General features: G+C 43.7%; 1 protein-coding gene across 1 annotated transcript in view; it reads right to left on the reverse strand.

Moving 5' to 3' along the window:
* Nucleotides 1-13537, reverse strand: part of LOC135499535 (repetitive organellar protein-like) — a 166692-nt gene that overhangs the window by 124313 nt on the left and 28842 nt on the right. The window contains exons 9-10 of the mRNA XM_064790351.1: nt 2285-2401; nt 694-795 (exon numbers count right to left, since the gene is read on the reverse strand). Of these exons, the coding sequence (XP_064646421.1) occupies nt 694-795; nt 2285-2401 (219 nt within the window). The remainder of the gene's footprint in view (nt 1-693; nt 796-2284; nt 2402-13537) is intronic.

The raw sequence follows: 13537 nt of genomic DNA on the forward strand, positions 1-13537 counted from the left end.
TCGCCAAGCAAATTAGGGTGACCTCTCTTTGACAATCTCGCTTTAACCGAAGCCACTGATCATCGTGTAATGTGTCTGTCAAAGGATGGTTGTGTTGCCCATTGTGTTCTTCCAGATTGTTTATCGACACATATCATCATGTGTGATTTCCGTAAACACAGACGGAGAATCCAATTTTTAAGATAATGACATCGGGCATTCAAAGGCGAGAATGACAACAGGCAAGAAAGGTCAGAACATCAACTTTAGATTTTGCAGACTGAATCCAAGGAAATTACAGCCAAAGCAAACTGAATCCAAGCAACTTACAGCCAAAGCAAACTGGGCCAAAGCAAACTGAATGCAAGCAAATTACAGCCAAAGCGAACTCAGCCAAAGCAAACTGAATGCAAGCGAATTACAGCCAAAGCGAACTGAGCCAAAGCAAACTGAATGCAAGCAAATTACAGCCATAACAAATTGAATCCAAGCAACTTACTTACAGCCAAAGCAAACTGAGCCAAAGTAAACTGAATGCAAGCAAATTACAGCCAAAGCAAACTGAATTCAAACAAATTACAGTCAAAGCAAACTGAGCCAAAGCAAAGTGAATCCAAGCAAATTACAGGCAATCAAACGACAGTCAAAGCATTCAGATTTGCAATCAAATTACACTGCAAAAGCATTAATATATATTAGAACATTGATGCGAACCTGGTGCTGATCTCGCTTGGTTAGTTTTGCCAGCCCCCTGTTTGTTCTGCTGAGCTTCGACCAGGGTCTCGCGAAGCTTCTCGAGCTTCTCGAGGAGTTTGTCTTGAAAGGAAGAATGTTAGGACGGGTAAAGCATGCATGCAACACAACAACACATTGGTTAGTTTGGCTGGTTTCAGAACTTCCGAACATTGTTACAATGTTCACTTTACAACATTCTGAAGTTCTAGCATGAGAAGAGTTTCTCAAAAGGCTGATTCAAGGCCCACATAGGGTAGCTGTGTCTTGAAGCAGTCTGAATATGCTGAGAAACCATGTTACCAATTCTTTATCAAGAACAACTAGTAAACTTGCTAAAGACAAGTTGGCTATACTGAAGACATCACAGAGTTAATTTATAGCAGCAACAATATCATGCAGTAATAGGGTTAGATTTTTAAAACGCAGTTAGTTTTACAACACAGTGAGAGGGACTCTTTGCTTCGAGCAATCCCTCACAAAACACACATGGTACAATTAAGAGTAAACTGCTGTGACAAATTGTGGGAAAGGATGAAAGAAAACATCAATGTGTTATGCTGCACTTTTGAGATTTCTTTATTACTGTGTACCGTGACTAACATTTTAGAGATCGAAGCTGACAAGGATAAAACAAGCAAGTCTTTCTGCAAGAAGAGTGGCCCATCAGTATCCTCGAAAAAAAATTTTCTATTACCTATTTAGATAAATTTCATCTTTTCGTCAAACCAAATGACTGATAAATATTAATTCTTTACAATCAAATGGCAAAAGCTCCTCAAATATCCCTCATATGGGAAATAGTCCTGAGAATTAAGGAAGCCATTACTAGATCAAATGGAACCATACATTATTACACTTTTGCAGTGTTGACAAAGCTACTTTGGTAAAAATGTCAATACAGGCAACATGCCTTGATTAAACATCACCCTTTGGTCATTAGTTTCAGATCAATGAAGTAATTTATTCTTGCTGCATGCTCTCAGTGCTATGCCTTGGCAAAATATTGGTTCATGGTATTACAACTGTCCCTCTGGGTGTTTGCCACTCACTCCAGGACCTTGTTGGCCTCTAACATTTTGTTAAACACAGCTTGTGGGAGGGTATTGCTTTTAGGCCCTGGAAAATTTGTCAAACATAAATTTTGATATCTGGTGATTGTCAAATGTGAGTTTTTCTGTAGTTATATTGACAATGAAAATATCCTTGGCCAGTATAGGGCTGGCCTTTTGACCCTCTCATGGAACAATAAGGTACTTATGCTAAGGTGCCTTATGTTAATTATAATCATCAAACTTTGATCTGATGTTGGCCCAACACTGATCCTATGTTGGCCCAATGTTCAATCGTACGTTTTTCTTCTCTTCTTCTTTTTAGTCTTTGGTCTCGATATTGATGCTTAGACAAGTAGTGGTCATGAAGGGACAGTTTCATGAGGAGCTTCTTTGCCAAGACTGATTTCATTGGAGTATTACACTAGACTAACATCAATTACATAGTATGCCCAACAACAGAACCGACTTTTGGAGGGAAACAATTGAAAGCATTTAAAAAAAGAAGATTTAAGACTTACCAGTACTCTTTGGGGTCTGTATCATAACCTCCTTGAATCTATCTTCAAAGTCTTCGGTTCGAACAGATTCCATATCACTCGCAAAAGGCTTGGACTTGGAGTCTCTCAGGTAGTTACCTGTAAGTATAAAACAATCGAAGAATTCAAAATGAGGGGAACATGATTCTAGAGAAGGATAAAGTCCACACCAGTGCAAGTACAGAACAAGGCAATTTTGATTCACTCATTGGCAATTACAGGCAATAGACCCACAGCATGTCAACATCTTTGCTCTGGTGTCTGAAATATATCACCCTGAATACCAGATCAGAAATGATGGACAGATCCTTAAGGAACAGTAAAAGACTCTTTAACAAGTTTCAGATAGAAAACTAGAAAGCAGGGATAAGTTCACTTAACCTTCACAGGATGGAATAAAAGGGGAGATGACACATCTATCCTAAGACACTAGAACTCATCAACAAGTTCATTTGCAGTCCTCATACATGTATACATAAATTTTGTATGGATCTGGCAAGCAAAATTATGCTTGGATGATATCATTTACCACACACAAAATGGTTTTTCTTTGATCACTGAACACTTTGAAAAGTTAAGGTATTAGCACCAGTGTGTAAACCTTTTAATTCTTGATATAATGCATCAAAGTAAAATATGTCACCAGCCGCACTTACACCACCTGAAAATGGACCACCAATCTTGGTTCGGGAACCAATGCCGCACCATCGAAAATCCACCAAGCGCTTACACCAGCGCTGCAGCTAGTTATAAAATCCGGCTACAGATGGCGCGCAAACAATAAGCAGAACGCGGAAAGCCTTGGCAGAAAGCGCCATTTCGAAAGCGCCGCCTGGAGCCGAACCATCTAACTAGCTAATTGCCGATCCATTTGCGCTTACACTACGACAAAGCCGAACTTTTAACAAGCCGGGCGAATTTGGACCATCAAGCTTGGTGGGACAAATTCGCTCGGCAATTTGTATCGGCAATGGATTGCCGAACCAATTTGTCGCGGCAATGTGGTGGTGTAAGTGCAATTGGTCCACCAATATTTCGTGGTGTAAGCGCAGCTACCGTGGCTCTAAAGTAGATCAAAGTCCGTCATGGTACATTACATCTCTATTTGCAGTTGATTGCATCAAAAAGATATCTAAATTCTAGCATTATTCAACCACTTTGCCATAAATGGAACTGACAAAAACAGCAGTGATACAAACTTTGACCAACACAACAGGACCATTAAAACAAATGAGGATGACCTCCATTATCACCTTGTGGTTAAAAGCTTTTCTGAATGTGAAGGCCACATTCACAGATTTCGAGGTTCAAATTTTCCCTCCAAAAAAGCTTTTTGTTTATACTTGTTGAACTTCCTGTGATCCTTATTTACATATGTTTATTAGGGGTTTCCTTTCTGTTTGGTGAGGGTCAGAAAATGGTGGCCAAGAAGCAAATTATTTTTTGTTTCATTATCCTTCTAATATCTCAGTCATCATCAATCAAAATGATGATAAGATTGGTTCACCTCATGCAGGGTGAGCCTACGATCCATTATATGGTCACATTTTTCTTGTAAGTGAAACATTTTGTACTTGGAGACCTTTTTTCCCCCAAGACCTTGAGAATCCATGATGTGAGGTTAGCATTTTTTACATGCATATATATTTATGTACTACATATAGACCAACCCATGACTATATTTGGTCAAGTTATCTTCCACGAATGTTCATTTCAACCCATATAACTATCTGTTCTTGTCCATTTGATAGTAGTTATGTTTCATTGGTTCATATTTACTGTCTTGGAGAATGTTTAGGTGACACTCTTACACCCGTGAAGGGTCAACCATCAGCGCCATGGTCAGTAATGAAAAAATATATTTGACACTTAAGGGGTCACGATCGGCATTTTACTCAAAATATTACCCAAGTGATCGCCATATTATGACACGTGACCATGATACCTCCCCAACGGGAACTGTGCGCTTGAAGCTGGCTGCACTTCACATGCAATCAGCAGCTGTCTCCAACACAAATACAGTATTTTAAAGAAACTTTATTTTGAATCCTTGTTATGACAGTATATTTTGAACCAGCCTAGCGATTCTGATATTTTTCAGTAAACCGTATCAATAGAACTTGCATTGGTCACTTGAGCGAGTTTGAATTTCCATGGATCCCACACTCAATTTATCACCGTCCTTGTTAATCCATTCATGACATCTAGCCTGGTAATCCACACATCTTATACTTGGCATGATTCACTATTGCATAATGGCTTTTATCTTCAGCTCACACTTTATCCAAAAGTGACACTGTGTTGAGAATGGCGCCATCCAATTCTTGCAACATATGAGACTGGGTGGATAGCAGAAGGATGACAGTTAACTGATATCGTCAGGTTTTTCATAGTCAAAAGCCTCCCTACACCTCTTATATTTTTGTCATGATTCCTCATGATAGCACTGTTTAGTAATCCATTCCACTCATAGAAACTTCCAAGACAGCTGAATATTAAGCACCAGAGTTGCACCGCACCAGAGTTTTCCAATTTCAGTGCGGCAAAAATGAACACATAAATCTAAAGTTTAAGAAATCCTGATGAGTCAAACACAATGAAATTGCTGCAGGATAGTCCTAGAGATAATACAACAATAACAATCTCCATTGGAAATTGAAACAGAATGCACTCTTTTCTAACAGAAGGTCAACCAATCCAACTGAGTGACAGCGTACTTCTGGCAGAAGTCATGGCTATAGCATCCGATTCCCACGTGTCATTAACGAGCTGCATTATCGATAAATCGCAAGCCTGCATGATAAGCGGACATTAACTTGTGCTGTCTATGCACCTTTAAATGTCAAGTGTGTCCATTTAAAACTCAACGGTTATAATTTGAATTTGAATTTTTGATTTCATGAATATCTACAAAGTATAAATTGCAACAAGGTTGTTTGTATTGGAATCAAAACGATATACTTGCCAAGTTTCATCACATTGGTGTGTAATAACTGCAAGACATACTTTTTAATTTCCCGTGGCCTCATGAAAACAAATTTCACCGATGCTAGTGCACCTTTAATTATTCACTTTTGTAATGATGTGAATCACAATATTGCTGGAGAGGATAATCTACACCACCACACGAGACAATGGTGCAATAATAAAGCGCTTCCTTAGATACCCCAGCGATAGCAATGATACGCGCCACGTGGGTGATGAATAATAAACAGAAACGTTTACGATATTGGTTAATCCATTCTTACCAGCAATTGTCAGGGCTAACAGCACTTTGAGCATGCAAAATGCAAATCTGTGGGGTAGCGCCAATCAGCTGTGGAACAAAATGGCTCGAGTGACAGTTAATTCATCATCATGGAGGAGGAAATTTAATGAAGCGATGGAATTTAATGAACCAGTGCATTTATTGCATGCTGCATGTGGAGTGATTATTGAAAGGTTTACGCTGGGGGGAGGGGAGGGCTGGGTCTGAAACACTTCATGACACTTTATCCTTAAAGTGTTTTTTTCCAGCTTTGTAAAGCTTCCTCAACCCTCCAAATAAGTGGGCTGTCAAAATTATACCCCCTACTTCCAAGGTCTTACCCAGATGGCTGGGATAAAACCACTCGTATGAAGCGCATATCATTTAATGTGTTGCAGAAGAAGAAAACCCAATCAGAATCTACTATTAAGCATGATAGTCCTACAATGTTCGAGTAGTTCAACTAAAATCACATTTAAGACAATTTTAGCTAAAAATGTCTTATAAAAGCTTTGTAAAATACTTTGTTCACAAAAGATGAAAACCTACCAAGAAATGCGATTGAACACCGATGGACACCAACAATCCTGGGAGGTATTTCCGCACAGTTCACTAGAATATGGTTATCCAGTTGGCCCACAGTAGGGCTGTAAGCTGCCGAACAGTTAACTATTCAGGAATGAAGTCAATCTAAGCCTAGGGGTAGAACAAGTAGGCCTATTTGAGAGCATGTCAGGACCAGCCCTTAAAGGCCTTGTAGTAACTATTTACTACTACGTACTGTCAACACAAAGTGCATAATACTTGATAATCCTACATTGACAATATGCCTGGGACCCTATCTGTCACAGGGGGCCTAATCTACGGCATCCACAGGCAATAAAGGCCAATCTGATTAGGAAGATCTCTCCTATGGTTTGTTTGTAGTTTGTAAATCTGACGACTAGAAAATACAGACCCCCTAGGCCTATGGTTTCACCCCGTTAGAATTGCCGTTCACGGCCATACTGTAATCTTAATACTTAGTCAAATAGCTCGGTCTAATCTGGTGAGACAAATCAATTCTGAACAAATCAATTCTAAACGGCAGAGAATCAATTAAAACTGCACATCAGGCTTTGTCAAAACATGTTGATGAAAGGACTTTAGAAATGATTTGTAGGCCTATTATAGGGCCTGTTACATATTTAAGGATAGGGCGTCTATGGAAATATCTTGGAAAATGAGACAATTTCAAGGAAAGAGCATCCTGAGTGACATCTGGCAGTGGTGTGACGAACCCTTCTTTTCTTTGCATGGCGGTCGCGGTTGCACGTTTCTCCTCGGCAGACAGGTAAATTGGTCAAATTTCCCGATTTTCGAACGCATGAGGTGTGTTTTTGCCATGAGGTGGCACGGCTATGAGGTAGCCGAGAGATGTATGCTCTGAGGGAGTGTTCTGGTCCCTGAGGGGGACTGCAGTTTGGGTCTTTAGCGAGCATGAGCCTGAGGCCGAGGGTGGGGCTATGGCGGTGGTGGCATCATACATGCCGAGCCATGCCCAATGTGTACACGTGTGGGCGTGCATTTTGGCCGGGCCAGATGAGTGTTTTATGGCTGTTAGGTGTGTGTAGTGTACAGGTCTTTTTCCTATGCCTTAAGGATGTCAATTTTGAGCGGTTTTTGCCGGATTTTGAGCGGCGAGTGATTTGTTTTCCCCACCAAAATGACTGGGCACGTGACTGTGGGTCTTTTTGCTACGCTGCCTCTGATTGGTGGAGTGTCTCCCGGAGGCCGAATCTTGCTCATGATTTGCCAGTACTTTCTGTGAATTTTCTGCTCAGTTGCAGGGACGATCGGAGGCTGGGTTTGATTTTCAAGGTATCCATCTGCATAATTAGGTATTTCCTTTGCCTTGGCCCAAAGTAGCGAGCATGCAAGGGGCAATGCCTATTTCGACCTGGATTACTACTGTAGTGTACATGTATGTATAGGACTAGGCCTGGCAGGCCAACTGCTTTCCTCAGCCGATGTATGTTCTTAATCTGTTCTTCTCCCTTTCAGGGTTTGAGAACTACTGACGATGGCTACAGTGCTAAGGAAACGCCATTCCCTGGTAGGAGAGAATCTGCTCCCAATCATGAAGAGGCTGGCAGCTCACCGAGGGGATCCCCCCAACCCCCTTGCTAGGATGGTGTCCGAGAAGGCAACCGAAGAGTTTAACGAGGAGGAATCAAGAAATTCATTCCTAACGTTGACAGGGGAGGATGCTGGCACTTTGCTCCAATTGTCGGGCCGGGAAGCCGACCTGCAAAACCTTCACCTATTCCTCCATATGGCCATCCTGGTGGCCAATGAAGTTGGACAACCCAAGGGCCAGGCTCTGCAGCCCCCCTTGGTTGTCCCCCAGCTAAGTTGGTTCCCGTTGCGGGGGGATAGTTAAGGTAGTACATGCGTGTGGTCATGTAAGCGAAGCTACACAGGTGTTTAAAAGTACTAGCGGTGTCATTTTAGGAAACTTGTGATTTATAGTGAAGGAGGATGTTTTGGAGATGGCATCGATCTGCACTAAAGGTGCAATCTACATGTTGGGCTCAGACATTTCTTCGTTGTGTCAACAGAGAAATATGCACTACACAATGGAAGCAGTGAAAATTCAGTTTTGAATGCATAGACTGGGGCTTTCAGTGCACATATGGTGTAAAGTTAATTATAAATGGCCATTGGAATGAGAATAAACGGGAATGTAGTCCTTTTGTTTACTGATTTTGTCTATTTCAGGTTGAAAATGGTACTGAGGTTGGTACACCTGCTGCAAAGCGTCCTAGAGCCAAGGCTGAAGGAAAATCAACTGGACCAGAGCTGACTCAGCATTTGGAAACTTTGGAAAAGGAGGCGAAGAAGAGGGAAGAGGAGGCCACATCAGCTTGCCTAAAGAAGGGGAGGTGCCTGGCACTTCAGCCCAGCCCGAATAAAGGGCTCCTGTTGGCGGTGTTAGATGAGTTGTCCTCGATGGCTCTTGCTGCTGGGCATAAGGATGCAGATCTGTATCTGGAGCTTTATAAACAAGCAGAACGTTCAAAGGCCAAAATTGATTTGGGGACATTTTGCCATGCGGCTCTAGGTAGTGCAGCCGGGCTTGTGGTATTCGACTCGATGACTCGACGATGCGATGACTCAATGACGCGATCGTTGCTATGGATTCTGCAAAAATACGGAATCCCATGATCCAGGCTACCGCACACTCCAATAGCAGGGGTTTTAGCTCGGCCTTTCCATACCCGGGTGGGTTTAAGCTCGGCCTTTCCATTGGCCTTTCCATGGAAAGGCTGAGCTAAAACCCACCCGGGTGGAAAGGCCGAGCTTAAACCCACCCGGGTATGGAAAGGCCGAGCTAAAACCCACCCGGGTGTGGAAAGGCCGAGCTAAAACCCCTGCTATTGGAGTATCAGCTATGGAAGGATGTGGGCCAAATGCGCAATCGCTATCCGCCTTGATTAACGGATCCGAAGCTGCCCCAGCGCCGCGTATCAACAGCGATAAGAACCAGACTAGCTTTTCCTACTGTATTCATGCAAAATTTGGATGGGTACCAGTTTGCTTGCAAAGCAACATGGCGCATGGTTTTATCGAAAGTGCGAACCTGTGGGAAACGAAAACAGCTGGAAAGGGGGTTGTAACGTTTGGTACTTATTGTATTTTCCTCCACTTATGTATAAATTACATTCCAAGCAGTGATATTCTTCAAAAAATGTCCAACTCGATCGCGTCATCGAGTCATCGCGTCGTTGAGTCATCGAGTCCAATACCATAAGCCGTGCAGCTGTGGACCGTGTGCTAAAAGCTGTGTCAATATGTATAAAGAGTAACGTTTTGGAGAAGAAGAATAAAGAGTAAAGTTTTGGAGAAGAAGGTGGAGAAGAAGAATAAAGAGTAAAGTTTTGGAGAAGAAGGTGGAGAAGAAGAAAGGGACAGGTGTTGTGTCTTTTCCCAACTCTGAGGACACTGGCCGTCAATAGTCACATATCCGCTATCTTGCTTCCAGTGGGGACGTTTTTCCCCTTCTTCAACAGAGTGATCTCCGGGTCAAAACATACCTCCTGTGCAATCTTGACCAACCACATGACTGCAGTCTACCGTTCCTCCTCTGTGAGACGTTCAGAGACAAGGCCAATCTTTCCCATGCTGGTCAACCAGGCTGTCTTGTCCACCAGTTCCGACCATGACTTGCTATCTGCGATCATTTTCTCAACACCACTCGGCTTCTCTCCATCTGGCTTTGAAGTCAGGTTTACGGTTACATTCTTCTTCAGCTCTGCATTGTCGTCAGTTAAGGGCTGCACTGTAGTCATGGGCCAGTTTTCTTCAGCCTCCCATAAGAAGCTTGGGCTGTGCCACCATCGATATTCCATGCTGAGATCTCCAGGACTTAACCCATGAGATGCATCATCCGCTGGATTGTATTCCCCAGGACAATGACGCCACTGCTCCAGACTGGTGGTCTCTCGAATTTCAGTGACACGGTTAGAAATCTAGGTCGAGTGTGGGGGCGGCTCGCTCACACTCTGGCACGCTGGCTAGTACCTTTCTGCTATTGCTAAGCCAGCCTGTCGTGTGAAAACCTCCTCCTTCCTTGGCAATCCTGGACACCTCCTGGATACGTACTGTTCCTGTGCCAACTGTATCTACACTTTCAAAATAGTCATCTATGTAGAGAGTCTTTTACTGCTTTCACTGCCTCTGCGCTGTAACCACTACTGTCATCAGCTGACCGTCTCAAGGTGTAGATGCAGCAACATGGACTATCCTTGGCACCAAATATCTTTCTCACCATCTTGTACTCTGATACACAGCCGGTGATGTATCTTCCTCTGACACTTGTACTTGTAAGAACATGCTCTCAATGTCACCAACCAGGGCGATTGGTCGCTCCCTAAACCTCACCAACACACCAAGCAAACTATTGGTGAGGTCGGGGCCATGCACTAGCTGATCGTTGAAGCTGACTCCACGATATTTGGCGGCGGCATCAAACACTACCCGGACTTTGCCAGGCTTCCTAGGGTGAAAGACAGCATGATGTGGCAAATACCAGGTTTTGTTCGTTGTCATCCTTAGTTATTGTTACTACGTTAGTCGTTACATGGATCGTCATACCTTGTCATGTCAAGGTTGAATAAAGAAAGAAAGGACAAGAAGATGCGTTTCGAACACTTATTAATTTATCCATTCTGCTGCGGTCCACCACAACAGGAGAGATCCCTGCACCTTCCATGGCCTCCCCCCTCCAAAATATCTATCCACCGACTATGAGCCCATTCCCATACCCCTTTTCCTATGGCATAGGGTACCCACCTGCTTTTTCACGAGGGGGTCGCCAGGGAGGGATGCAAAAGCCCTGGCAACCACGTGGCCCTTGCCATTTCTGTGGCATAACTGGCCATGTTTTTAAAGATAGTGAAAGAATGAAGGCCGCAATGTCTAGGATGACTTAAAGTACTTGTAACTGCATCTGCTGCTCCCTTTCTTGTCCTCCTCTTTCTTCAGTCCTGTTTCCATTCATACCTCGTTAATTTTCCAGGGGAGCTGACAGGCCGGTTTTAGTACATATATATGTACATGTACAAAGCTTTTGCAGGAGAGAAGGTGTATCCATGTTTAACATGCTGTCAAGATTTTTTTTGAATTCTCATCTAGTTTTAGCCCCGGGGCACTGACTCCTTACCTGGATTCTTCCAGTGGGCTGAGGTTGGATGGGTCTTTCCCTGATAGTCTACTCTAGGGTGTGGGCTCATTGTTGTGGCCCTCATTTCAGGTGTTGGAGGTGCCGGCCAAAACACAGTTCAGGCCGAAGATACAAATGTGGGAAAAAGGGGTGAAATTTTCCCCGGTTCCCGCGGCGGCAGCCAGGAAGCCACACCCGTCTTGGACGACTATCAGGGGAGGGCTCCTCCAGCACTCAAACCGTCATCCGTCAGTGCAGGCCTTAGGGGATGACCCTCGTTCTCCCTTTTCATTAGAGTACTTGCCAGTGAGAGACCCCAAGGGGTTTGTTGCTGGGGAGTTACATCACCATATGGATGAATGGGACAGGGTGTTGAATGGTTATGAACATGGTGACATGGTCAGGGCCTGGCTACTCAAGGGTGTTGAGGTGAAAGATTTCTTTCGGCCATTCTAAGGTAACTTCGGTGGCACCTACTGGGACTCTGCCGAGTCACCGCGTATGTTCTTCCCCAATCATGCTCGCTATCAGGAATTTGGGTCATTTATTGCAGCCACATTAGAAAAGAGGCTACGTAATGGCTCTTTACGTTTATGGGGGAAGATTGGGGAATGTGAGTTGCCAAAGGTGGTTATGCCATTGGTTGTTGAGCCTACCAAGCCACGTTTGTGTCATGATGAGAGATTCATTAATCTATGGACAAAGGATTCTCCCTTCTCTTTGGAGACTGAAGGATGTCCCAAGGATTGTTGGGAAGAGTTCCCTCATGTTTTCCTTTGACGACAAGTCACGTATGACCATGTCAGTCTGTCAATCGGGTCTCAAACCTATTTTGCATTAGAATTTGGAGGTTATGTAATGACATACACCACGTAGGCCTTTAGTTGGAAGGCCCCACCGTTTATATACCAGACGATTGGGATGGGCGTCACCTCGTATTTTCATTCGTTTGGCCTGCCAGCTCTCCTGTATATCAATGGCAGATTCTTTGTATGTCCTGTGGGCTGTTGTTATTTCAAGCCGTCTACATAGGTGTATATTGCTGCTAAAATACTGACGGCTCTTGGCTATACATTTTCACTGGTGAAGAGTGTATTTGATCCCACTACCTTCCTGAAATCATTGGTGTTTTATGTTGATTCACAGAGGTCTGCTTTTATCCTACCCCTGATAAACGAGACAGTTTTCTGGTTCTGAGGGAGAGCATACTGTAAGAAGATTCCATGCTTTTGAGAACACTCCAAAGATTTACTGGGAAGTGTATCTCAATGATGCCGGTGGTATCAGCAGCAAGGTTATACACTAGGCTGGTGAATGCGGCAATTTCTAGGGCGACAAAGAACAGCAGACCGGTGCCATGAGGGAGGAGATAGAGCACTAGGGCTTTGTCGACAGCTGGCAGGGCCATGTGCCTTGGTGATCTGAAAGGCACTTGACGTAACGTATGATTACGGATGCATCAGGCTTTGCCATGGGGCTGTGATTTTGGATGGTAATGAAGAGGGGCAGCCTTTCATGATTTTTGGGCTAATAATGATCAACAGCCTATCCTGCATCCGTATGATTACGGATGCATCAGGCTTTGCCATGGGGCTGTGATTTTGGGTGGTGATGAAGAGGGCAGGCCTTTCATGATTTTTGGGCTAATAATGATCAACAGCCTATCCGCATCAAGGAGGCTGATGCCTTACACAAGGCTTTGTTGTCTGTCTCTTCTGACATCAGGAATCACAGGGTTGATGTTTTAGTCGACAACATGGCCGTTGTCTTGTCCTGGAGGAATCGAGGAACAAGGGACCATGACCTCAATGTGATTTTGAAAGACATCTTTCAGCTCACTCAGTGCTTGAATGTTGATCGGTGGAGATCGGGGTTCTGACTTGGGACAGATGAAGTCCCAGGAGTTGCTCCGTCTGCCAGATGGTTCAGGTTTTCAAATAACGCATACTTTTGGGAAGACACTCAGGGATGATAAGCAGAATACATTTTATGTCAAGCGATGTGATGATGTAGTCATATGGCCTGAACCTCACTTCTGGTTTCCTATTTAGGGCCATTTCTGAGTCGAGATTAGTACTTGGCACTCCATTTACGTCAGGGGCTGCGTAGGCACGATTGAAGCTATATCTCAGGGTCTTGCGGCTCGATGAGGGTAAGACACCACATGGTCTTAGGATTGGGTGTGCCATATCCCTGCTGCTATCAGGGCCTTTAAGGGAATCTAGAGCAAACGATGCAGCATGTAGGGTGGTTCTCAGAACAGTCGCTGGGCTATTACAGTAGG

Source organism: Lineus longissimus, chromosome 2 (genome assembly GCF_910592395.1).
Source record: "Lineus longissimus chromosome 2, tnLinLong1.2, whole genome shotgun sequence".
NCBI lineage: Eukaryota > Metazoa > Nemertea > Pilidiophora > Heteronemertea > Lineidae > Lineus > Lineus longissimus.